The sequence below is a fragment of the Varroa destructor genome, unplaced genomic scaffold (genome assembly GCF_002443255.2).
Source record: "Varroa destructor unplaced genomic scaffold, Vdes_3.0 BEIS01000007.1, whole genome shotgun sequence".
NCBI classification, from domain to species: Eukaryota; Metazoa; Arthropoda; class Arachnida; order Mesostigmata; family Varroidae; genus Varroa; species Varroa destructor.
In genome coordinates, this window is record NW_019211460.1 from 4,532,093 (window position 1) to 4,559,909 (window position 27,817).

The 27,817-nt window shown below is 38.7% G+C and overlaps 1 protein-coding gene and 1 long non-coding RNA gene across 20 annotated transcripts; one reads left to right on the forward strand and one right to left on the reverse strand.

Annotated features, from left to right (window-relative positions):
- Window positions 1–318: 318 nt before the first annotated feature.
- Window positions 319–27,817, forward strand: LOC111254990 (uncharacterized). The gene is made up of 9 exons (XM_086974411.1): window positions 319–821; window positions 10,489–10,833; window positions 10,968–11,142; window positions 11,690–11,983; window positions 12,968–13,175; window positions 17,314–18,445; window positions 21,119–21,425; window positions 22,060–22,250; window positions 22,930–27,817. The coding sequence occupies exons 1-9, from the start codon at window positions 738–740 to the stop codon at window positions 23,083–23,085; spliced, it is 2,892 nt and encodes a 963-aa protein (XP_086830537.1). The 5' UTR covers window positions 319–737; the 3' UTR covers window positions 23,086–27,817.
- Window positions 5,825–18,363, reverse strand: LOC111254994 (uncharacterized). 19 transcript variants are annotated; one of them, XR_015316661.1, is made up of 5 exons: window positions 18,223–18,363; window positions 15,182–15,239; window positions 14,656–14,802; window positions 11,893–11,968; window positions 5,825–6,689 (listed from the first exon to the last, which is right to left on the reverse strand). It is a non-coding gene; the product is annotated as an uncharacterized LOC111254994 (long non-coding RNA). The 19 variants fall into 19 exon arrangements; XR_015316657.1 differs by having other exon boundaries at window positions 5,825–7,507; XR_015316662.1 differs by having other exon boundaries at window positions 11,893–11,976.

A 27,817-nucleotide genomic window follows, 5' to 3' on the forward strand; every position in this document is an offset into this window, starting at 1 on the left:
AGAAGTTGGTAAGGAAATAAATCATTTTGACTAAGCGCACACCTTAATTGACGCTCCTGTCCTTAACTTAATATGTGACTAAAGATTATGTACACGCGTAGCCGCACCGTTACTGCAACCCTTACCGCTTAACTCTTGCTACGTTTCTATTCATTTTCGTTGTCTTGTTGGGCAATACATTACTTTCGTGGGATAGACTGTGTCCTTTCGAAGCGGAGGGAAATACAAAGCTCTTTGACTAAAGTCAAAGTCATATTTAACGAGAGCTGGAAGCCCCAGATCAAGCAAGTAACGACATTTGCGTTGCTACTTTGTCGTTTGTTGATGGTCAGTTCATTCTAGCTTTGTGTGAGAAGCCGGTCGGAACCTCGTTTATCAGTTTGCCTGATACTCTGACGAAGACCAACGTTTCACCTTCTAGTTGCGTTCCGACAGAAAGGAAACAACGAAACATGTGTCACTCAAGTTGTAAACGCATGTAAACCTGTACCATGAAGATAGTGATTCACGCATTTTTAACAAATATTTTGATTTCGAATGCCACATGCACTGATTGCATCTAATCGCACGCTAAATATGCGTCTATCGGATTAGAAGGCAACAAATTGCAGGAATTTTTGAAGGTTACACTGCGGGAACACGCCATAGCCCACTTTACCCAGCCCAGTGCTTATAGACTGAACTTGCGTTAGTTACTGGTTCCCAGCGAACGTTCAGCTGTCTCGATTGACTCTTCGATGCGCCTTCGTTCTAATTTGTGTCGCACCTCACTAAATCAAGCAAAAAGGAACAGGAAGGTAATGATCAACATAATAATCCAGGTAAGAACAGCAATACAGTGGTAGGTGACAGGAACGATGTATGCCTATTTTTCATCAACTAAAAGTATAAAATGTGTATTCATTTTCTCGGCGGCATTGTGCCCAAAATCACAGTTCTCACAGGTTAGTTGAGACTTAACAAGGTTCTGAAGTTATTTGACGTACAGCTTTGTTTAATCAATAGGAAAAATGTTCAGTCTTGGTAAAAATAAGTTTCCCTTTTACAGTGTGATCATTGTGGATTTTATTTCTCGCATCCCGCTCGCGAATGATAGCGTTTAAGTGAAAAGTATTTGGAAAACATAGTTTGTCAATTAAGGTCAAGCGCATCTGCTGGTGCAGACGTTTTCGTGAGGTGCGGCTTCTAATCTAAAATTTACGCTTTTTTTCTATACTGAATAAGTTTGGAATCCGTTCAATTTAATACGATACTTTATTTGAAGCAAATAACTGGCAGTCACTGTTAATCTTCAAAGTTCATACTTTGCACATAATTCAAAGCGTTTAGTATTTTGATCAGTGTGCAATCATAATTATCCGGGAGTTCACTTAGCACAGAGTATTCATTTTCGCGTCTTCAATCGCTCGTTTCATGGTCAATAAAAGGGTTAGTGCACTGGACGACGCTAGCAAGAGGAGTTCTAAAAAGGTCTCGGTAACCTTAACTTGATTTGGGATACCTAAAAAAATGCGCGTCGTAGCTAGCTGGGATTATGGTGAAGAGGGATGACCAATATGTAGTCATATGCAAAGTGTTCCGCCTAAATTCGAAGAAGCTTTGACAAGCTCTTTGTCATAGCACGTGTCTGTTCATTGGCTATTCATGGCACCTCTAGAATCTCATTACAACAGAGCCGTGCTTGCTTTCTAGCAATTTGAGCAAAGATTAAATAGCGTTCGGTTTCTTCGCGCACTGAAAAACTTGAAATTTTGCGCGAAAACAACGATGTGCATTACAGCCGGTTCTTCACGACATAAAGCGGAAAAGCCTTGATAAGACTGAGACTTAAAAAGCTCGAAACTAATAAAAGCAATGCAAGAGCCATTTCTCATACAGAAATTAGCAGCTGTTTTAAGAGGAGGGAAATTGGATCGTCTATAGAAACTCCAACGGGTAGTCTTTTTAAGCCCTTTTTCGCTTTTTTGAAGCTCTTGACCCATTGGCCTGCTGTTAACTCCGGCTATAACCTTACGATATTCAAGCAAGCTTTTCACGAATCTGGCTTTTCTAATATTGCTTGACGCACAGCACTTGTTAATAAGGTATTTTCAGATTATAGAAGGAACGTTTTGAAAAATACTGGCGAATCATCTAGGCCCTTATCTAAATTGCTATCGAAATATACCGAGGTCACACAAATAAACAACCATTTTTAGAAAATGAAAATAGTTGTTGACATGTCTGTTTTTGTTCAGGTGCAACCTGGAGAAACAGTTTGATTTTTGGTTGGGCTACGGTATATATATATAAATGTATATATATAAAGAGAAAAAAAACATGTATAATAACTCAAATGGTCCTAAATGACATCGATCGTTTGGCGTAACAGCAGGGTGTCTGATCTTATAACTTATAATTAAACAAACTTATAATTAAAGACCCGTAAGTAAATTTGTGGCCACACTATGGAAAAAAAATTTCGAAGTCTTAACGATATCCCCGGCATCTTAATACAAGCTGTACAAGAAAGAGCTTACTTCAACAAATAAATTTAATTTCTGCTAATTTAGTCACATCTTATTTCGCCATAAGATGTAACCGTGCAAAATATACACGTTGCCTTGATACATAATTGTTATCATCCTTTGGCCTGTTCTAGGCCAATTCAAGCCCGTTAAGGAACTGCTTAAAAAGTGATTGTTATATGAACAAAAAATAAATAAAAATGTGCATTTTTATCCTTCAAAAGGCGGCGGTTCATAATCCTTGTACTCAATGAGAGAGTTGTGTCACAAAACATTTCAAGAGGCATAACTTTCATATCAACTTGTTGACACTATACAACTCTTTAAAGAGAGCTGGAGGTGCCATGAGCGACTTCTACGATCCAGTGATAGAATGATAGTGTTTAGTATGATCTTCCTAACGGCAGCCATAGTTGCCAAATTACATTGGCCAACCTTCTGAGTCAGGACGAAACGTTTCGCTCTGGATAAAACGAAGCAATCCATATATACATAAATTGTTTTCTTTTTTTGGCTTGCTAACGTCAACAAGTATGAATTCCAGTTCGTTCAGCGGATCGTTGATTACCGCTAGAAAATCTCATTGCAAAATTTACTACTAAATGCAGCGATAAAAATAAACTGTGGCCGGGTACCCTGTTTATAGTGTAAATGTGTTACATATAAATAGCTTTATTGATTGATTTCAGAACCTACTAACAAAATCTTCAAATTATAATGTCTCAAAAGGAACTACACGTACGTGATGCTAGCAGAATATGTCCGACAAGTGGGTCACATGTGTGCATAAATTATTCATTGCAAAATAAACCTTGTCCTTTATTTACGATGGTAAGTCTTTTGTTCGATGGATTTTCTGCCAGGGTCTTTCCGTTATTCTGTGCCAGATCACTCCTGCCGTTCTTATTTTTACCATGAGCTGAATTAGGTACTGATAGAGGCCTTTGGATCGGCATCGCTCCGGTCGGCGAAGGCCGTCGTAACCGAAGAAGGTTCATTCCAGTTCATTGTGCTTTTGTTAGTTGAGCGTTGCTTGTTAGAATATCAGTTAAAGTCATAACACTCGGTATGCCTGCATTATTTATACAAACAGTAGCTGCTGTCAGTCCTCGTTCTCGTTCTCTCTCTGTTCGTATCCTAGTTCTCTTTTTCAACTTACCAACTCTGCCCGGTGAGAAATAGAGATGATGATTGTTGTGGCGGGCATTCAGATCGGGTCCAAAGAACCAAGCAGAAAACTTTTAGGTCAGATTTTAGGAAGTTAAGTGTCACCTTAAACGAATAACGAACGACAGCCAAGGCTTTCGTACAAAACGCTGCGCCTTCGCGAACTGGAATGAATAATTAATTGAAAAGGATCAACTTGTCGCTACAACCCGAGTGGAACTTCGAGTTTTTCATTAAAGTTAAAAATTGCTATTATTTATCTTACAACCTAATAGTTCGTTTCAACTCAGTTACTCCAGATATTTTGTACCGGGTAGTCACCAGCTAACTTTCCTTGTCACTAATTTCATTCCCATATGGCCTTATTTAACTTCTGTCTATTAAATTTCTTTGTAAATTGAATCTAGTTGCCGGACTAGCTGCCTACAATGGCAAGATTAAAACTCATCTATCAAACCATCGGCTAGCTTTTTCTAAGTTGCAAGAGAAATACGTTTACCGAAGCAACACGCATTACTGAAAAATCACTTTCGTGACGCAGCTCTAAGTGATATATTTGTCTATATAATTAGGAACTGTAAGTATGGTAAGGGCCAGCCTAGTCGTATTTTTAGTTTTACCTAAGACCTGCGACTCATTTTCTATTTATTTGGCCAGCTACTTGTGAATGTCAGGTTTAAAGGAACTGGTTTAATTATGGTGTGGCTCCTAACCCTTTAAATTCTTAGTTAAGGGAGGTGTGCTCCGGGGCTCCACACTAGGCTGGCTTATATACTTAATGTACAGAATCACGGCCTTAATGTGTGTTGCAGCTAACTCATCCTTGCAAGCAAAAAACCTTCTTAAATTGTAATCACTGCATATCTCTCTAAATGTCTATAAGGCTAAAGTTACCTTTTTTGAATTTTGCAAGATAATATTATTCTTGCTAAGTTTCCAAATATAGTTGGATCACTCGAACGGTTCCTGCTTCCCTTTTGTCTACCGTTCAGCTCTAACCCTAAGGGAAAATGTCGATAGAACCAGAAGTTGCCGCCATATTGTAGAAATATAGCAATATCGTTAGCAACAAAAAAAAGTTTCTTTAAAATCACGTTTGCTTATGGTTGTTCGAAATTAAGCTTTTTTAGCCTCATCGAATCTCAGTTGAATAACGAAATATGGTCGTGTCGCGCTCGCAGCCTAATGCCAACCAATTCCTTTGTCCCTTCAATATCTTGTCTGCATGCCATATATTCAATCAAAGATTACTTATGCCAAATTTTTCTTACGCTTTAAAGTTTCCTTAATCGTGCTAGGTCTATTCGCTTACTGTCTAAATCTCATTGTATTGAATTTTATTAGGTTAAATGTTTATTTATTGTGAATCTCTAATGGATGAATTGATCTTAGTAAATTTAACATATTTAACAGTATTGCTTCGCGTCGCTCTTTGCGGGTCTAAAACACCTTTTCCTGACCCAAAAGGACGAGTGTATCTGCGTAAGGGTCCCCTTTATATCTCCACTTAATTTTTAAATACTGCATAATGTAACACTCATCCCACTATATACATATGTGTAGCTTTTAATCATGAATATCTCTTTGTGGCGTCGGGGTGGAAAAGTTTCATCATTCTGGTTTGCATGTAGGGTTCTCATAAAGGATCAATCTTTTGCCCCCGGTGACAATCTTGCATAGAAATGAATATTCCTTCTGTTGCGCAGGCAATAAACGATATATTGTCAGACGGTTTCCTTTCATGAGTCCACTTTGTTTCCCTTTCCAAGCTTACTGCGTGCAAAGGATTGGTGACAGTCATCTGGATCGCTCCTGGCCGTATAGAAAGCTCCGAGCAAATCGCGCTGTTTGTTTTTTTGGTCGAGCAGCGTATACAGTTCGTCGGACGTTCGTCTTCAATTTTGCCAACAATAATTTTTCTCTAGGCGGCGCTTTTCTTTGCTGTTTCGAACAAACTTCTTTGAATCAGTGAATCAAATATTAGGTATAAGGAGTGTTGTTACGCTAAGGGTTGACAACACAGAAATAGATCGAATTTTATCTATTCGTTTCTATCGTATGTGGTAGTAGCCAAGTGCTTCATATATACAGGGCAGTACTCCAATACCCCAATATATATATATATATCGAACCATTTAAAATACTTTGCGTTATAGGAGTTGTACGAATCTTGTTTATTTTTTAAAATAAATCTACCGAATTACTGTAGGTGTTAAAAGTGGTATTAGGGGGCAATGAGCGAAATGATATCTATCACCATCTCTCCCGTGTCTGTGCATTTACATATATCGCTAGGTTCATGAAAACCTGGTCTTCCGCAGTGTCTATTACGAAATGCATGCCTGGTAAAGCGAGTGATGACATCTCTGCTTAGCTTGTTGAATCTTTCCCACTCGTTATTCCTCATGGCACTCGAAGTAAAGAAATCCACTCGATTTTCGCGGGTTTGTGCTCTTAGTTTCTAAGGTTGGTCTTGAAGACTTCCGTTATCGAGAGTTTAAGGTGGCGACGTAAGTCCTTGGTCAGCGGGAGGACAATTTCGGCTCAATATGTGTAGTTCCAGTGTTTTTTTAAAGAAGAAGGTTTTAACGAGATTTAATTGTTCGACGTTTCCCTCTGTTAGATTTTTCCAAATGACGCGTATTGCAGAGGTTGCGATCGAAGCTATTTAGAAGTCTAATAAACTAAGAGGGGTTGCAAGGAACGAGTTGAAGACGTCTAACAGTCCACGCTGCCAGCGCTGCCTCCCTCCGTCTTTCGGTGACGTACGTAGTGGAATTTCGGCCGTTCGCATAGAGAAAAGTAACTCCAAGTATAAAAATCGGTTTACATATGCAAGGAACGGCCTAGTCAGATATAAAGCGTCAGCGTTCGCTATCCTGCCTCCCTTTATAATCGTCATTGTTCCGGTTTTGGTCTGGTTAATGGTCAGTCCCAAATCTATAGTTGTCGCGTCAAGTCGGGCTAGAGCCGGCTGCATTTCAGACCTGTTCGACCCATATGCTACTTCAGCCCCTGCAAACAAAATTTCTATGACAGATTTCGTCGATTTGATCTGGGCAATGCTTTATCAAGGTGGAAAATAAGAGTGCGTTTAGGTTGTCCCCCCTCGCTAAGCAACGAAATTGTCTGTGTGAAAGGTGGGAGTTCGGTTCTCTCCTGTAGAACAGCATCGGTGTTGAGCACGTTCACGTTGTCTCTGGACGCTGAAGTCGACAAATACCATGCATAGTGTTTTCCACGACGTGGCCACTGCTCTACTGACATCGGCCATAAGGATCGCGCACGCCATTTCCATGGACCGTGTTCCGGAATCCATCTTGCTCCATTAGGACGGCGGTTAGGCTTTTTGTTTGCTCTCTTAGTCAGAAAACCGGAAAGCAGCTTATGACAAATGCTTTTCTTCACTAAACTCCTAAAGAGCTGCAATAATTGCGGCATTAAGAAGTCTTGTTGAAGTCGATCGCGTTGTACATGGGCATGCTGTGGCGAAAAACCAGTACTGAGTGTAATAACGTGCCTCTTTGCGTAAACATTAATTAGTAAGCGATTTATGACGGTTAGTCGGGGAAGCGGTCGGCCTGCCGCGATGGGTCAGCCACTTGTATAGTTGGTGATCAAACGGATTCCCAGCCGTTCAAGGCATTGTCTTCGTGACGCATGAGGCTTTCTAGAAGTTGCCTTAAAAGCAGTGATTGAGGGGTAAAATTCGGGCTGTGCTTTAGTCACACGCTGAAGGCCCCTCCGGGAATTGAGACGTACGCATGTTTAGTGATGTAGAGTCTCCCACATTGTATCGTTTTCGGATGCGCATCAACGGTTTCACAGCCCGCCTCATTAATGACAGAAAAAAAGATGAATACAGTCAGCCGATCCGACGCAAAAGAGATGTTTGGCCCATGAAGCAAGCATTGTACAGTCTATATCGTATATGCTAAGATTGCAGGGTGTAATTGTGGAACATTCTCCACGTTGTGCACAATTTCATTGCACGCAATTATTTTAAGGGATATGGTACATTTGCTATGAAAATGGTTCGCTCTGAGCTTAAAGTAACCATTTGTCGAATCCACTTTATATAATTAAGAGAGGGAGAGAAAGTAAACATTTTGTTCCCAGGTGACGATGATATGGGAAGCAAGTACATTTGCTGCTGCTCCAACGAGCATATCCCATGAATTTAGCTTAACTCTAAAAATTGAAATTTTATATTTTATATATACATAATTAGTCACTTCTTCTGTCTGTAAATCTGTCTTAACTTCTGTATATCTTTAGCATGCTATACATAAACCCTAATTATTTAATCTGTGTTCACATGATTCCAGTACGCTTTCTTTGTACGAAACATTTACTCATAGAACGAATGTGCTCTCACTGATATATTACTTATTATTATTATTATTATTATATACGTGTACATTTGTTACTTGCTGTTGCTTTTTTGTGCTTACCTGTGGGGTGCTCTTGGAAAATTTTATATTAGCTGAATATCAGCTGCAGTATTAAAATCCAAACAGCATTGGGATTTGAGCCACTTCGTTACTATTTTCAAAGCGCATGTCTAAAATACGAATAATTAGAAGTTTACCTATTAATCATAGAAAATCTTCATGGTGCTATTATGTTCCTCACGAATCAGCGGCCGCGCACTGTAACATGCCCGCTGAATTATAATGACTCAAGTATATTCAAACTTGGCATCGTAATGAGAAGCTTTTAACCGCCATGCCATAAGTGGTTGGCATAATGTCTAACCGTTCTATGCTGTTCGGTGCTTTAAAGCAAGGTAGCTGACATAAAGTACTAGCTCACGTGAAAGCAAACCTATTGCAAGCAAGATCAGCCGAAAACATTTGAACTACGCGCGTGATCACTCATTTCAGCCTCCATATGCCATTTGAGGTATTAGCGGCCTGCACGAGCCTCCATTAACGTGTGTATATATGCGTGCCAATGATATGGAGCCTCGTATGCAGGATATCCAGCAAAAAGCTGTTTCGAGCCCGCAGTTTTCATTAGCATCTTACCCTTTATTAGTAGTATGTTTTGTTGACAATGTTGGTCAGATATATGCTGCGATGACTAAATTGATCGCCTAGTTTCTCACTAAAATCTTGGCTCTTGCTACTGGTGCGATACGTGGAGGCAATTTTCTAATGTTGTTAATGAAAACGTATCTAAGTAGGTGTATTAGCTGTTTCATCATTTAGCGCACTCATTCCGAATCTGAAATACTCCGAAATTCGATTAAATTCGAATAAAAAATTAAAAAGCTCTTTTTCAGCTTAGATAATTGACTATAGCGTCTGAATTTTCATCGTAATAATTTCACAGCGGTTCCGTTAAAAAGCTAAGGTAGAGTTTTTCGCGAAGATGAATTAGGAACATCTTCTAAGTAATGAAGGCTGTGCAGATATTTCAAGCTCGCTCTGCGGGCGTAGCAAAATCAAATAAAACACATAATTTTTGGTCGTATATAGAAATAGACAGCGTTTAACTTTGCAAGCTTTAGAATCGTCCCTCTGCTTGTTACAAAAAACAAGGGAACAAAAATTTTGTGCTTTTTGATTTGCATCATGTACACTAGTCCGAAACAGTATGAGGAATAACCTTTTACAAGTTAGCTAAAACATAGAGAAAAAAAAAAACTGCTTTTTAACCCGTATGAACGGCTTGGTAGTTCATACCGCAGCACGTGATTTTAAGCATTATATTAATTTGGAGGTACCCCCACGGCTAGCACCTAGAGAGGTGTTTTAAACGTACTGTGAAAGAAATAGGCACACACATGAATGCGTATTATCTCGATCTAAAGATAAAACCTTAAAGCTCGTCTGTTCGGTCCGGGTTTAGTGAAAAAAAATTCGAGTAATTTATATTCCTGCTTATCCGTCCTTCAAACGTTACAAGCTGCAAATGTCGATACAAATTCAATTTGAGAGTCTTCAGGAAAGAATAGGAGTGAGTTTCTAAATTGAGAAGTTTTTTTATGCTTCGTTTTTAAGACTGCATCTAAACAAAAACATATACTGCAATAATATTTCTAATGTTTATTCAATCTAGCCACCATTCGATGACAACTTTATCTCGAGACCTAAACCACTAGCTAGTTTTTCTAAAATATTACTCCGTTAATCTGCTTGATTTACTAACTCTTTGTCTTTTGTGACCCTGTCTAAAGCAATATTGGTCGGTGTAAGCCAGTTGACGTGTCGCTCACTTGCACTACATAAGAAAATATTCACGAAATTAAATTTCTAGCTGATGAAAAACCAAAAGCCTCAAAAGTGCAAGAGCTGAAAGGAAGGTCAAGTAATTCAAGAAGCTAAACAAACACAAAGGTTGTATGAAACAAACCTCCCTCTAATACGACTTATTGTAACATTTAAAAAAAAACTAAATATTGGAGTATGTTTGGCCTACCCAACTAGCAATTGAATATCTACTCTTTAAGACGGCTGCCAATTTCTGCCTCAAAAACCCCCATCAAAAACGGTATGAGAACTGGTTGTGCGAGCCATTTGAATCAATTTCCGAGTACTTTAAACTTTACTGAGGTTTTCTAGTTTTCCTTACAAGAATCTTTCTCGGATTTGTCTCGGCACGTGGAAGCTGGCAACAACATTGACCATAGATTTCCGGCGGAAAAATTTTCATACTTGGCAGGACTTCGTTCTCGGAAGGTTTATATAATAACTGACGTTTGCTTGAATCTCTAATATGGTATTATACATTATAGGTAATTATGTTTAAATTATTTAGACGGTAAGCTTAATTACAGGCGACGTTCTGTGTCTGTGTACCCTTGTAGGCAACGATTATCGTTTGCGTCGCACTGGCAGCACCCAGTTTAGCGGTTTACCAGAAATCTGCTTCGCCAGATGGGGGCTTACTCCTCCAAAATAAGGAAGGCTCGTTTGCTGATCGATCCTCTACGATCAGTGCGGACAGAGATGTACCCATATCTCGTCGACCCCAAACAGTTGTTCCGACGGAACGGTCTGATGTAACTCGCCGACCTCAGAAGATTCTTCCGATAGAACAGTATGACGTGTCTCCTCAGTCTAGGCGTGAAAAGGGGATTCGCGAAATATCCGAGAATAACAATGGCAGAGTATATCGTACACCGCACGTTGAATCCGTCTCGTCTTCCCAGGTAAGTGATATCATTGGATTTATTACGACGGTATGTTCTGAATTATTTATGACAACTCATTTATGATCTGTGCATAGCGGGTTTGGCCTTCTGCAAATCCTAAAGCTATAATTAACAAACGTCATGTACTTCAGGGGTGGTCAGTAGGTCAAAACAACAATCAACAACATAAACAATTTGAACTCCCATCTGCAAAAGTCAAAATATTCTATGCATCGCTTCTAAAAGCTTCGCAAGCATCGTTCAGTGTTACAGATCCTCGGAAAACAGAGGATAATAAGGAAAATACCGGACTTGCTCTTAACAGAGGTGAGTAACTATTATTTGTATTTAGAACAGTGATATTCGTGTAGTGATTCGCCCACGTAGTCATATCAAAAACCAGATAAACAAGCTTTGCTTTAACATAATAATAATGTTCTCAGAATACGGAGCACTAAAATGTTATGTGACTATGATGATATGTGGACAGAGAGCTTCGTATCAACTCGTTCGATTAGTAAACTCATATTTAGATTGCGTTGTATATATACTAGAACAGTCTAGAGCAAGCTATTGCAACGATATTCAGAAGGTTTATGTGGGGAATCTAGAACGAGGGATTTCAAGCCACAGCTTATAGTTCAATCTGCGATAGGGTGAACTTTCGGGCCGAGGTAATGAACGCAGATTAGCAAATAATAATAGACCCATACGATCTTTACTCAGACAGGAAGATCTCTTTTTTATAGCTTACAGCTTAACCACTTGTAGGGCATCTTGTAGAGTCGAATTATACTTCACAGGCTTTATATACACTAAATCTAAACACTATTGGTGGATAACACGATATCTACGTCTGTTCTCCTGATAACAGTTGCAGGAGGCAGCTGGTTGGAGACGTCGGTGACATCTAAACAACTAGATACACAGAAAGAAGAGAAAAATGCAATTCCTATAATAATTATTCAACAACAGCATGAGCCACAATCACTTAAGCAGCGGACAAGATTAGTAGATGAAGTTCCCGTTCCTTCTAAATCAAAGCAGTATGTATCGTCAAATTCTCCAATTACGTACCATGACCATAGACCACGTTTCCAGACAGCGCAGATGACGGCAAACCAGAATCAAATAACCAATCTTGGCAGCACTCCTAAAAAGCTTATAAGTAAGTTGACAAGGAAAAAGTAAATCTATTAATGTTCTTAAGGCAACATCGGGTCCTATTCTGATGATGTTAGGAAAGTAGTGCACCCTTCTACCCACTAACTGATTCTAGATTCTTCTAGGCGTAAGACTGAATCGCTTGCAACGCTTTTTTTTGTCAACTATTGTTATAATTTGCAGGATCTCATTTGCACTTTCATAAAACATCTTTTCAAATGCCTTCCTCAGGGCTTCTCCCAAAAACACTTGTGTAAACATTATCTTATCATCTATTTGCCGTTTAAATAGCTAAACATTAGCAGTTGAACAGCAAATAATTGCCTTATAATATGTATGCATTTGTAAGCCTTCCATGATTTCCTTGTAAATGAGGGTCAGAACCATCTCAGTACGCTTCGATCTGGTTGGTTTCTGTTACAATTCTGGCGTCGCGCAGCTTTTCCATGTTTTTACTTTGAGAACTAGTCGAGTCGCTCTGTCAATTTCATAACGCCAAATAAACCGCCTTAGTTGCATTATGCGAAACCAAACAAGATTAATGAAGCCTCATAGAAGAAGAATAGCTAAGCTTACGTTACTTCGACGATCTGAAGTCTTTCGTACGTAGTACAGCATCAAGAATTTTGCTTGCTGTATTCAGAAAATTCAATTTTTCGCTAACGCATATATTTTCGATCTACACCTAAAGTGCCTGTCCTCAGGACTTCGCTAGAAAATCCACCAAAAGCGCCATTTTTTGACCATGGGACCGGAAAACCGAAGACCTCATTTTACGTACATATTCTAAATCAAGAAAGCGAATCCGGCAGACGTTTGGAGCGGACTGAGCCGGACTAAAATAGTAGCATCGAAACTTTTATCTAACACTGCTCTTGCAATTGTAAATGAGATTGTCTGCCTTTGACTGAATATTGTAATTGTCGGTCCAATAATGTAATGTAAATTTTTCGTATAACTAGCCTCTCCATGCTGTTCTCACTTCCAGCTGATCTGGTAAAATTTTCCTCACCGATTCAAAGCGATTCAAACCATCGCAACGTTGGCGTATTTAGGGAGAAACCTCAACAAAAGCAATTGATACCAGTGATTATTATTCAGGAGACAAATGCTCTTAACGCACACGTGGTTGCTGATGGTAGTCAACTGATAACGTCACAGGAAGAAGATCAACAACAGGGCAAATATATGAGGAGGTATTTATTACAATCAGTATCGAAAGAAAATTTCTAACAATAATATTTCTTACAAAAATTACATCGAATCCGCTACTGTATAAAGATAAGTTTGTCTATTTCTATGTTTCTATTAGATAAAGGCTGTTATCCTCTCTAGTCGCCTGAGGTTTTTCTCAATGAGGTCGTTTTCCGTTTGATCTAGGGAATTAGTTGATATAAATCCAGAAGTATGTGTTGGGGTAAAACTGCAATTGCGCTGTTATCTTGCTACTCTAATTCCGCTACCCTGCAATAAAAGGAATTAAGCCCGTAATACCTCGTTTGCCTTTATGTTATTACCTTTTATGCAGTTGTCTAATTGCTCGGTAAGTGTAGCCCACCATCCAATTTATTATAGTTGTTGAACTACAAACCATTGTCGTTATTCCGCCTTACCGCGTTGATCTCGTCATTTTTCAATTGTCATCATAGATCCTTTTCCGTTAACGTTTGTGCGGTTCACCCGTTGATGTTCTACTACAATTGGCCTTTTGGGCCCATTTTTGAGGATCATTTTTTTTATTTAACACAATTTGTCCCTTGTTGTTACTAATTGTTAAGCAGTTTCCATTTGTATATCGTGAGCCCATGCATTTTTCGAATAGGCGTATTTGTTGACGATATGAGTCTTTTTTTTTTTTTTTTTTTGGTTTTTTTTTTAATGGTTTGTCTCTCTTCTGGCTTGCTGTATAATTATAACGATGTAACCGGCTGATTTGACATTTCGACTAGAGCCATTTTAATATTATATGTCTCCAATGACACCAAAATATAAAGGCTAACTGCGTTGACTAATACTAATTTAAGGAAGTTGACCCTTTTGAAGATTTTTCACAAGCGTTACGAATGATCGCTGTTTTCTAAATACAAGATAAGCATAACATTGGATTTTGGGGAACAATTAAGATCTTTTTCATTTTTAGGATTAAGGGCCAACATGTCGGAATTGGAATAAATATGTTGATGCTGAAGTAAAAAAACGTATTCATTAAACGGTATAAATATAAAAATGTATCAAAATTACCGGGAAGTTCCAAATGGGAATAAGTGGAAAAGGGTAAACGGTTTTAATCAACTAGGATCTCCAATTGGCATCACATACACTGCTATAGGTTAACTTTGTGTGTATTGGCGGATTAGAATATGTTTGGACTTGTATTGGGCATTAAGTGCTTTCGGATTAATTGTCGTAAAATACTTAGGAAAATGGGCTGCAATGAGATATTTCAAAGGGGAAAACGGGATCATTCCAACAGGGTAATTAAGAGAAAGCACCATAGGTCTTTAACGCAGAGTATACTTATTACAACCAGATATCTGTAAACGGATGTCGGCTTGGTATTACGCAATAGCTTATTTTTAGTTAGGTGTAACACGAATGAAATAAGAGGCAACAATGACAGACTGAATAAAAGAAACAGAATTACTCTTCGTGTATACTATATGAGTTATAGCTCACGTTATATGGGAGACGGCTATGTCTAGTCCAGCTTGATCTCTATATTTCGGGTTTTATGTCTGCTATTGCCGCTAAGCGCTCCATCAGACGGCTGGCTTCCAGCGCGAAGTGAAGTCTGTCTATTCGAACTTAGATCAGAACGTGTCCCTAAGATTAGCAAACAAATATGTTACCCACTAGGGTATCATGGGAGCCGCATATTACTATAACTGTGAATCTGCTAGAGTCACGCATGTAGAGTAATCCCTTTGACCAAATTCCTCATGTGATTCTTTTCTCAGGTCTAGTTCTAACCTGGGGTAAGTTGCGGCTAAGACTTTGCTAAATGGTTGAATTACATTCTAAAAACGAATAATTTCCTTTCTCACAGAGCGCGATTCTAAGTTAGGGAAGTTGACTCTTTTCAGGAACTTGTTCAGCAACCTCTGAAAAGTTGTTATTGGGAAATGGTCTATTTTTGTCAAGCAAAATACAAAATACGTCTAAAATTGTAATTTCGAAACGGTTACGATTTTTAGATGCTTACTGTTGAAGGATAAAACGTCAATTCACGCGTCACTGGCGGAGTCTGTAAATATGGTGATCTGAAAATTAGAAAGAGGATTAATTAGAGGTGATAGAATCCGTATATTGCACACCGTGGTATTTCCTTTGTTCGTTTGCTTCTACCTGCAGTTAATCCAAGCTGGAGCTAAGAAAAATATTGCGTATATTTTGGCCCATTTTGATCCTTGTGTCTACGTAGACATTCTATATTCTTTTATTTTCATGGGCTCAACGCTTTTCGATGAGCGTCGGGGTATTTGTCAACAGGTATACTAGACAATTAATTAAATGCTTTGAAGTTTTACTGGAAAACAGCAAACACGCAAGTGTGGCGCCAGAAATCAGCTATAAGTCTGTTTGTAGCTTAAGAAACCTGGGCCTATGCCGATATTTGTTAAATAGGTAGTGGAATGATGCTTACCCAATGGATCTGTGTTTAAAGACTAAGGTTCGGGTTAGGTCAGGCCTTAACGATAGACTTAGATTTCGTACAAATGGAGCCAAACTTAATTGGGTTTTAATTTTTAGAGTCGTCTTGAAGTTGTTATTTCAAACCAATTAGTTACTTTCTCCATTGCTAGCAAGATGCATTGTGGCAAAGGAGTAATCCTTACGGGAAAACGGGGCCACGGAGGTACAGGAAGTGCAAGGTTACTAGAGCATTCCTAGTGAAGAGCAGCATCATTGTACTAGGGCAAGTGCAACGCAAGATAACTTTGATGAACGAAACGGTATCACTGAAGCAAGTCAATGTGTATTAATGAGCCAATTTTAGTAGTTCTATTTTTCTGATTAAAATAGCAGAAAACAATTACTGGTGACTGGAATTATTTAGAATTTATTTTACATATCGGTGTGGAAATTGATGGAAAGAGACGAATTAAGTGAAATGGGAAAACATAAAAAGTTCTGCGACATTTTGTGCGTTATTCATTAACAGAGTAACCTAGTAATAGTAGTGATAGTAACTCGATAATTAGCCTGTATCAGAGCTAGGCTGAATTAAGTTAACTCAGATAAAATCTCAACGATAGACGTGCGAACCCTCACTTTACACAAATAGGTAGAGCAGTATCTTTTCGAGCCTCTATTAGTAATTGTGGTCGGTTATTTTCTCAGGTAGCAGGAAATTCACTACGACTACGGATTAATTATGTTAAGTCTTCTAAGCTATTTTTAACAGAACAATGAGATTACTGACAGATTCCAACAGGGAAAAGGAGTCAACCAACAACTAGAACAATATCATAGGATAGCAGCTACAACGTAGTGGGATCAAAAAGACAATGTGACCGCTTGTCAAAAAAAAAGAAGGTGCTAAGTTTGCAACTTAACTTTAGTTATTCAGATTCCATGTAAGCCTAATGACATTAATGTGGATTAGATTAGATTAGACTGATAAAATAACTGCATGACAAAATAAAACTCTTGTTGAAAATTTCAATAAAAGACTGGAATCACTGTTTTAAATTCAATTGGGCGCAACAAGCCATTTCAACAAAAGGACAAAATAAGTACACCGAGGAGACAAGGTCACTGGGAGAAAGTAATAGAGCTTCTATAATCGAAGACCTGAATTTTTTACCAAATAAATTCGTTTATATCTTAATAGGGTGGTGAAATTATTATAGTGAGGTGGCAAAATATCAGAGTAAGAGAAAAGGCTAAATCAAATGAAGTAACTGCTACGAGGTAGCGTAATGATATGTACAGTGGTTGCGTTGAATCAAGTGTGACATCATCAAATAGAGCGCGCTCAATGTTTTGGACGATATATTCAGGAACTATCAAAGATTCTAGATGGTAAAATATGTATAGATGGAAAATTGAATTTTGCGCGTGCTTGATGGTATTAGGTACGAAGTCAAATGTATTAATATTAGAGCAGGATGCTTAAATAGTGTAAATGGGATAACGGCACAAGTTAAACTACATAACTGCAACTGGATGAGTTTTGATGCGAACCACAACGGTGGTTAAACTTGACAGCTTCAACGAATCAGATTATTTAAATAAATTGGAAAACGGGTTCGGATAGCCTGCGGGTCACTGTATTATCTACTAATTCCGCTAGATCTATTAACGTTGTCTATTCTTGTTGCATTATATTAGCTCTTCTCCTTCCGAGTATGGACCTGGCGGCCGGAGGGTATTAACGTGGAATAAGCAGGCGAACGAATCCAGTTCCCAACCGGCCTTGCAAGAGGCTCGAATGAAACAGCAATGGCCCCAGGGGACTGGAAATACAGGCTTCGCAGACAACATCACTGTTCCTGGGCATTCTAAAAAGCAGCAAGATACTAAAGATGTTTGGCAAGTAAAGCAAAATCAACCGAATCTGGACAATCGCTGGATTGTCCACCATCAAAGAGACGACTCTCCTTGGAAGCCGAGTCCTTCGCTAGTAAATGATACTCGGAAAAACACTGTAAAAAAGCCAAGATGGGTGATAACTGACAATCAAAACCAAGCTTGGACTCCAAGTCCGTCGGACACTTATGGCAAAAGCCAACATGAAAAACCTCACAAACATGTTGATTGGAATTCGCAGAGTCTAGTCCAGAGACAATCTGAAGGTTTGATTCGGGAACAAGCAAAAGGAACCTCAATAGATCATATAGTTCCTAAAGGATGGGTTAACTCAGACGGACAGCACGAGAATTCACCGAGCAATTATCCTATTAGCTGGACACAATTAGTCGCGCAGCCGTTTCATCAGGAGAAAACTCAAACTGAACAAAAACGTCTCTGGCAAGATCAAGCACAACAAATGCAATTTGATTTTCCTTTCCAGCAACCACAGCATACGAAATTACTACCACCGAATGAGCTTGAGCAGTACCCCCATGGAACGCGAAGATCCCACCACAACGAGAGCGATTGGTCACCTTTTGATTCTCAGCAAAACCACTTTGGTCCATATATGGTAAAAAATGTGCATCAGGAACGAGCTCAGCCTCAGAAAGCTATATTGCCTACTAAAACGGTGCCAGTTCACAAACAAGGACAAGATCTTCTTACCCAGACACGGTCGAATGATTCGTCGGAAAAAAATGTACAGCAACAGTTAAAACAGAAATCGGCAGAAACCCGTCTGGAAAATAACCGGCCCAAAAATTTAAGAAAAATTTTAGTGCCACTCTATCAACAGAAAACTAACGTGTCTAATGAGCGGCATTCGAGCAGACAACAAGTACAGGAACAACAAACATCCTCCAGACAGCTATGGGATTTATTTTCATGGGTGAGTTCATACTGTCGTATAGCAGAGGTGAGAGGGCTACACGGGCAACAGCTAGTAAATGGCTGTCATTTATTTATAGAACATATATTTTATGATATTTTCTCCATGACAGACTTCTAACAGCTGTATTGGTTTCGATCGAAATCAATTTAAAGATACTTCCTCCTAGATCGAAGATTAGCACAACTGAGACTTTGCCAAGACATTTTACTTTGAAAAAAAAAAAGAAGTGCGTTTTTTTCTTAATAACCGTCCCTTCCTTTTTAAAATCTTTGTTTTTTGCAACGAATCTAGCTTGTACAACGAACTTTTCCCAATTTTTTGACTGACTGAAAAATATCTTTTATATCGTTTTGTTCCAAACACACATTAAAATGTGTCGGCAATGCTGAATCGTTAGCAAGAAGATTTCAACACAAATCTAGCGAACATCGAATAGTTATTATTACTATTATTATTATGCAAATTGCACTATTTGCGTTTTTACGAAACTATTAATCTATTAGAAATAAATACAGGGAAACCTTTGAATAAAGATCATCAGTTTACACATAGGACAAACTGAAATGATCTCAATAAACAGTCCGTGTTTGGAACTACTCTAAGAACCATCCAGGCAAGCAATTTTGGAGACTGTGATGCAATTGTAGCAGAATCTTACGGAAAGCTAAGTGTGTAAAGAAAACAAAGGGCATAATTTTAATTAAAAATTCAACACCTTAAAGATCGGGATGATCAAGACTGGAATGGATCGTTCGTTGGCAACAAACGAAAAATATATATTGGATAAAAACCAGCGAAAGAAAAGACTTTTTGTTTATTATTAGGAGCTGACGCGCTTATTATTCTTCTGTAGAATCCGCTGGAATTAACTGTTTAACATCTGACATACAGATCGATATAAGGAACTAATTGATATAAGGCAATTTTTCCTATAAAATGACGATCAGTGAGGCTCAGATAAAAGTTCCTATGAAAGTAATATTCAATAGACACTTCACAAACTGAAACCACGGGAATGAGCTCTTAATTAGCTTTCATAGACTCTAGTCGGCAGTCCCTAATATTGATAAATAATTAAATCAGGTAAAGCGGTGAGCCGCAGTTTTTTAATTTAATCAGTGATGTAGATAGTAATAAGTGAAAGGTAATAATAAAAACATGAAACAGTCAGCATTTTATTAGATTAGAAAATAGATATTTTATTATGATTAGAAAAATATCGGCGAAATGTCCACCTTACATCGTCTAAAGGTTGACCCATACGGGGATACATTGTCTATTCGTCTACTATTCGCGGGCCAGATTTGAAAGCACTTAAGCGCGTATTATAATAACAAGCGATTAGGGATGCTAGCGGTACAACAGTTTCGCGATGGACAACACAACTACAAACACAATCTCCACTAAAATATTCCCGCGTCACCCTCATAAAGCTCACAGAGGAGCTAGGCAGTTTACTGTAATATGACAAAAACTATATTTTTGTTAAGCGATTCCTGTTTTTCTCTGAGGTTTAGCATTCCAAGCTTTCGCAGTGTGTCAAAACATTTTAGAATATCATTTATGGGCGAGGAAGCTCATATAAAGGAGTGTGCCAAGGAAATCTTAAATTTTGAGCAAATACAGACTCGTCAAAAAAAAACTTTACGCAATCAAGAAGGAGTAGAAGTTATTTCAATGCGTAGCTACAGGTTATGAAACGGGGAAGTATGGGTACGACATGAAACAGAAGCTCAACTTTTTAAGGATCGTTTCGAAGATCGACTCAGACCAAAAAGGCCGTTTGATCTAAGTTAAAAAAAAAATCACGCTCTTCTTCAGTGGCTTCTGTGCTTTTAAGGAATTGTGCATTATGAATAATTACCGGGTAATTTTTTTACAACGAATTATTAGCAAGAAATTCGAAGAAGGTTTCATAGTGTTATTCGCTAATAATAACTACGAAAAAACGAATCGCGGGTTTGTTATTACGATGATTCACCTGCTCGTTACTTATATCACTTGTTTTTGTAAGATCTGTCTGAACTTCCATATTAATTAGGTATAGCTCCATAGTTTACCGCTAAATTTCAGAAAAAAAACTTGGAAGGAAAAAGCTTTGATCGAAAAAATCCAATGAAACGAGAGTACAACTGAAATGAATAAATTCGAAAACTATTTCAACCTGTGAAAACACGGTTGCTCATAGTGAATTCGACAAGGTTTAATTTAATTAGGACAGCTAGAATATGGACAAATATAGTAAGCACAGAGCTGAATGGTCGATACCTTTCGTGCTCGGTAATTATATGACTCTTAACTTGCTGCAACGAGCAATCAAAAATAAGGACGTGGTAGGGCCACGTCGGCAAGATTTTACTAAGAGTCAGTAAAAATCTCTCTTAAATAAATAAAAATATCTTAAATACATTTTTCTTTTTCTGTTGCATGGCATCTTTAGCGCTACACAGGCATACCACAAACTTAGTCAATGCTCCAAAACAGTCTTTTCTATTTTCAAACCGCAAATTAATTTCCCTCGACTTGAATCCTTGATGCGAACTTCTTCCATCAGGCAAGTCCTTCCACTAAAGATGAATAGAATCGTTCGTATGTTCGTACATACACACTTTAGTCACTTATGATGTACGTCTGTATCTGAAGTAAAAGACCTCTGTATTGTGTCTACAGCAATATCAACAACTGCCGGATACTGCGTCCTGGAAACCCTTTCGAACCGAAGGACACAATACAAGTGATGCCTTCAGTTCAACTAGCAGAATACAAACGCCAGCGGCACGACCTGTCAGTGGTGGCTGGCCACCGAACTGCAATGACGGCAGCCAGAATGAACTAAGGCAGCATTTACAACAAACAGAGTCTCCGCAAGATCAGAACCGTCAGCAACATCAGGAACACCCGCAAGAGTTGCACCATACGTCACATTTTGGAAACAGTAATCTTCAATGGCACGACATTTATGGATATTCACGTAAAAGTTAGTACCTCTTCACTAAACGAATACGTTATTGTAATACAATGTAGCTGACCGCTAGGGTGTAATGCAATAAATATTATCTAGCTAACCTTTGTGTCATCTTACGCAACAATATATTAGAAGCGATAATGTAAAAAATATATAATATATTTTGATATTTTGTGTCAGCATTAAAAAAGCACAAACACTGAGTTCCAGCTATTCACATTTTTTATCCAAAGGCCAATCTTTTTTAACAAACACTCGTGTATCAAACAGTTATGTCTCCTCTCCATCTAACTGACCCTTAATTTCTTGTAACCATGACAGTCTATAGACAGTCCTTTAACACATATCTTCGAAGTACGATTCAGATGCTTCAAGCCTGCGATGGAAAAGCTAGAGATGAAATCGGTATAACCTGAAAGTTGCCCAATAGCGTGAACGTAAATTAAATTAAAATACATTTAAAAAAAAAACCTGAGTTAGAGTGATTAGGGGATGCACGTTGTAGATAACAGAAATTTTACCTGCCAATAAGATGTTTCTAGGGAGCAACACAGGTGTTTAATGCGTCAATAGATAACACATTAAATATTAAAAGGTTACTCAGAGAAAGTTGGTGCTGGACATAATAAACCATCTTTCATTCAAGAGACCTCATGGCGCGAGCACCATAGCCAACCAACGTGGACAAAGGGAGCGTCAGAGTCAGCAACTGAATGGAGCCTGCAACACGACTCAGGTGGTGATCCAACAAATAATGATGGGTCTGGGTCTACAGCTACTGCTATAGGGCCTACTTTTAGCCCCATACAAAAACAACACACGAACTTAACTTCCAAGGTTCGTATGCGTAGTGTGACAACTAAATCGAAAAATAAACCTACCGGTGTTTTGAATTACGGCCACTAACACTGCTTAAAAAATACAGTGGAATCCGCTTTTTTATTGAGGAATATATTTCAAGTCTTTTACCGAATATTCGTGAATAATTAGTATGTTACATGTCAGTATTTTGGGCTATATTTCTCCAAAATAGTTGTGTTGCAAGCTGTGACTTGAAAGTTACTATAGGTTTGCTCGATTAACTCTAGCTGCTTTATGTGCGGAAATCAAAGTGTGCCCAGGCTATTGTGGGAGCTTACAATAAAGTAAACCTGCTTCGATTTCGGTTGTCGTTTTATACAGTTCACTATTCCACAAGATATTATATGACCTGACGAACTTGTAAGCTTTTCCGGCTTGACAAAATGTTGTCCGAGATGACGAGTGTAATGACCATGCAATAAATTTAACAACCTCAACGTAGAATTTATAGATACTTCTCTCCTACAAGCAAATTTCCAATTCGCGCCTAAAGTTTTAATGTCTGGTTCATTCTACAAAAAACTTAGTGATTAACCAAAGTCTACCTAAACGTAGGTATACAGCGTCTATGCAGTAAGCGAAGAATCGCACGCACATTGCTGAACACTAGTAGATTGTCTGCTTTACGTATTCAAAGACTACATTTTTACAGTAGGAAAGGAGGAGGGTTATCTGTGACGATCGGCACCAGATTTTACTGGAGATGCTTTTAGTACCGGGAGGCCGTCTGGAGGCCATGACAAATAAAGGTACCAGCGTATGTTCCAAGGCCATCATCAGTGAACGTAATCATACTCGTAAAGTGCAATAGCTCCCACATATTACACGTCCGTTTGACACGAGTAGTAGTGTGCGTCGGCGAGACCGACGTGAAGTGTTCTTGCAAAAATATATTAAAAAAAAATTTTAAAGAGGAAATACTAGTGAACTCAAAACATAAAACAAAAGTATACCCCTCCCACATGCAAAGACTTAATGAATGCAATTTAATAGGCGTGAAATCTTGGCCCAAACATCTTGGCTGCGCGAATGACACGGGATTCTGAGAAAACGTGCAAAGCGTCCCCGCACTACAAGCTGGCTGCATTTGAAGGAGGACACCGCAACCACTATGTCGAAGCTAAAGGAATTTCGATGGCTTGTATAAAAAAGTACAAAGAGCACTCCAAGATACCCCGACCAGTACCAAATCAGAGCTAAAGAAATAAGAAACTTGAAAAGAACTTGATGAGTTTAAAATAATAAGAGCGAAATCAATAAACATAAACAGAGAAATTGTAACAAGGACAAAAGGGTAACAGGCCCATTCACCGCAACAGGGAACGCATTCAAAGAAATACTAGAATAACTTGGAAAGACGTTAGGCTACAAAAATTAAACTGAGTTAAAGAAAACAAGTTGGTATATCAACAAGAGATGGAAAATCACTCAGCATAGGCTATCAATATGGAGCTTGAAACACTTAAGGAAAATTTAAACGATATGTACGCGAAAATATACACACATACATCGCTTTAATTTGAATGCATGTTAATAGCTCATCTCGATTTTTCTTCGGTCACTCGTTCTTAAGGCGTTTTTTAATTAGAATGAAACGCACAGTCCGTCATGATCGCTATGCTGTACGTGGCCACCAGGGCTGTCGTCACTATAGATGTTATATCTCAGTATACATCCTTTATTATACTAGATTAATGGTAATATGCATCTTTCATTTACAACCTTTTTATTAAATTGACTTAGAATTGTGCACGAATTTAAGTAATTGCATAACAAGGAAGCGACAAGCAATCACAGATGCAAGACTTCCCGGCAGCTACAAAACAAGGGGAAATTCAAATCGGTGGGGACGACACGCTGGAGGTTTCGTTAGGAAACCATGAATGTCCAGAAATAGGCTAATGATCCGGGCTCAAATGAAGAAGCTACTAACAGAAGGAAGAGAAGCAAATGTGCACAATTATTAACGTCTTTAAAACAATAACAGGTAATATAAAAGAAACTCGCTGGATTATAAAACAACACACAAGGGCTACAAAATATTGCATTTTACAAAAAGATTGGCTGCCGAAGAAGCAAAAAAAGCCATGCAAAAATCCATATCGTACCCTAGGTCATCACCAAGGAAGATATAGAGGGAAGAATTGATCTAGAGAAGGACGGAATCGGAAAACACTAGTAGCTAATGGTAGACAAAGAAATGACGTAAATTAAAAATTGCACTCCCATACTGCCTTGTATGCCGATAAATAGTGCCCTTATAGTGCAAAGAAGAATGACCGAAGCATCTAGCATCACGGGTGTGGAACCGTGATTGCACCACGAAGGTTATGTGTTATGACTACATAGAGACTAAAGACCCATTACACGGCGAACTCGTTGGAATGCTTAACAGAATGTGAAAGAATGAAAAGATTGAAAGCGCTAGGCAAAATAAATGAAAGCCTACCTAAAAAAGCAACCTGAGCCATGGTAAAAACACTAGGAACGGATTTCTGGTACACGAGCACAACTAGGAGTTGAATGAACCCACATAGACCAATAGTCCTAACACTTCACAGGCGACGAGTGTACGGAAGGATGGTAAAGCATGAAAGAACTAAACGAAGTAGAACGACTACAAGATATCAGTCTTAATGACACAGATACTACAGTAAAACCGGATCGAACGCTAGCATTAGTAACTAGCAAGCCTAGCATGGAGTGGCTCAATTTTACGCCACTTTGGCGGCACAGCTCTATGGCATCAACTAGTTTAACCTATGATGAGACAAAAAACAAAAAAGGGCTGCCTCTGGATAAAAACACTAAAAAAATTGTCAGGTTTAATTATATATATATATATATATATATATATATGATTTGGAAGCAGAAGCATCAGACTGGTCTAACTCTCTTTGACGATGGTCACCTAAAAAAAATTGAAAACTTTTGTACGAAACTTAAAGCTGATGTGGGAAGATTCTTACCTGTGTATGCTACAATGTATGAAGAAAAATCACAAAAGAGGCAGGAACAACACATCCGCCGGTGAGCGTAGCGCGCAAGCGAAATCAAGAGGAGCAAAGGTTCAGAAAAGGATCAAAAGTTATTCAACACGGGAGAGGAAATTACACCAAAATCGATCGTAGAAGTGCTTACAAAAGCGTGTGAACTGCCTCAGTCATCCACCGTATAATATATAATTGTAAACAAGAGCACGTATGCACTGCACTAAGACAAAAAGGCAGTATCGCAGGTCAAGAAAAAACACACAGGTATGGTTACAACATGGCTAAAACTCCAAAGTTACGAAAAAAATAAAGAGTTCAACTCATCCAATAAAGAAATAGAGAAGAGCTTTGCAAAGAAGTAAAGAACGACGTCTAGGCAAGACCTGATGGACAAGTTAGGGAAACCTTAGCTGACGTTTATCAATGTGCTGGGGGAAAGGCGGTGGAAAGGCTATATTACTGTTACGCAGATCCTGTACATTCAGCAGGCATGACACAAGAGGAGGGCATCCCTTTGATCTAACCACGAGAAGTTGAATCGGTGATAAAGCGATTGTTACAAAACAAGACTCTCAGGCCAAACTAAGTCCTAGCCGGAGTGGTGAGGAAGTTTAAAATGTTTAAAGTTTAAAATGCCCGAAATACTTACAGCTATAACGGAAAACATTGCCTTTGGAAAAATGCAGGTACCATTCAGAAGTGAAGAAGTAGACCCTTATTAATGAGAATCATATTAGATGTAGCCCTCAAAAGAAGTGCAAATATCGACATCGTAACTTAAGCGGCAATATTTGCCTGTAGTCTAGGTAAGGACCGTACTGAGAGCCCGGAAACAACAGAAAAGAAACAGAGACTTTTGTTCACCGTAACGAAATCCACATTCCTCTACTCAGTGCTTAGTTAAAGCCCTGCCACGATTAGGCCAAGACGTAGCAAAACGAGCCTTTTGAAAACACAAGGATAGGTAACAATAGGGGTAGTATAAGCGTACAGGACCGTGGAAACGCCCTTTGGGTCTCACACGAGTGATCCCTTGGTCAAGAAGGAGTGAATGCGAGAATAGCAAAAAGATAGACCAATCACCTCATTCCTCATTTCAAAATTCCTCATTCCTCATTCCCACTTCAAAATTTTTCGACGGATCATGAAGACACAAACTGCCTTATTGTACAAGTGTTAACTGGCCATGAGCGTTTTCAGAAGTGTTTACATAGTACAAAGACTTGCAAAGAGCTACCTGCGCGACGTGTAATCCGGGCAACCTAGACGACGTTACCCACACGATTCCGTCATGCCCATCTTTGTAGTACGCACACAGAGGTTTGCCGACGCCTGCGGCGGAATCTATAGCAGGGCTGGCGGACAGCACAGCCGAAATCTGCAGAGGTAGAATTAAGAGGCTCAGTTGACAGAAATATAATTAAAAAAGAAAATTGATATCGATAGCAAAAGATAAAGTAGGTTCTCGTGACATGTGGAAAGACAGACTGTAAACGCTGAAGAAAATTTCCATGAAGTATGAATGTGAAAGTGGTGTAAAATCATGCGTGGAAACGAGAAAGAGAGACAGATGACTGATATTTAGTAGATAAGAGTCCTACATTCCTGGAAAACACTATCATCGTGAAGCCTGGGGTTAATGCATAAGGCATCTTAAAGTTACTCCTCTTGGTAAAAAAATTGATATCTGAAGTGTTAGAAAAAAGGACCTTACACTTGTCGTTAGGAAAAGGCTCTTTCGGCCATCAAGACAACACGTTTACAAACTCAAACATCACAACCATTGTCATTTTATATCATCAAAGCTTATATAAATATTATCAAGATGAACTGCCATCACCTTTGCCTTCTCTAGCTGTACTCCAATGTACACAACCTCTAATGAGATAATCATATAGGCGGCGTTCATACATTGCAAACTGACTGAAAAATACAAGGCTTGACAAGCCAAAGTTGGACCGTTCTTAGTGTCCTAGGACTTCTTATCGTTGGGACATTGCAACTCTTTCGTATGCTATACTGTTTTCTTCCTAGCAGGTCATTGAAGCTCACAATTAGGCGGCACAGTCATCGAATGTATCTATTCCTTTTTTGATACGAATAAATTGCCACTCCAAACTCAACCCCTTATCTCTCCACTTTGATCGAAACGCAAAATATTTTGAGCCGAAAAAATCTGCATGGCAAATAATAGAACGCGTTGGGGAACAGTTAAATAAGTTGAAAAAAAAAGTGTTTCCCAATTAAAATTGTACTGTCAATTTTAGTGGGAAATTGAAGGCAAGAAGAAATAAAGGTGCAGTACCTATCGAATATAGCTCACTTTTCAGCAGCTTCTCTGTCCATGGGCATTGCGGTTTGAAAAGGTTTTTATAAAAAAGAAAAAATGGTATGGCCAGCAATGAATTTTGGGCGATTTGACTGATAATTAATCTGCATGTTATTCGAAATCGCTTGATGTGTCCCAATAGATTTCATATATGGAAAACATTCGCCACTTCATTGCCCTTTCTTTCTTCGGCACAAAATATGACCAGAGCGAAACTTCTT

What these genes read in the sequence shown, in the direction of transcription:
- LOC111254990 (XM_086974411.1), top strand. Translation starts at nt 738, where the DNA reads ATGCGCCTTCGTTCTAATTTGTGTCGCACCTCACTAAATCAAGCAAAA. An exon ending in CGGACTTGCTCTTAACAGAG is followed by an intron (nt 11,143 to 11,689) that starts GTGAGTAACTAT and finishes TCCTGATAACAG; the next exon opens with TTGCAGGAGGCAGCTGGTTG. An exon ending in TATGGGATTTATTTTCATGG is followed by an intron (nt 18,446 to 21,118) that starts GTGAGTTCATAC and finishes TTGTGTCTACAG; the next exon opens with CAATATCAACAACTGCCGGA.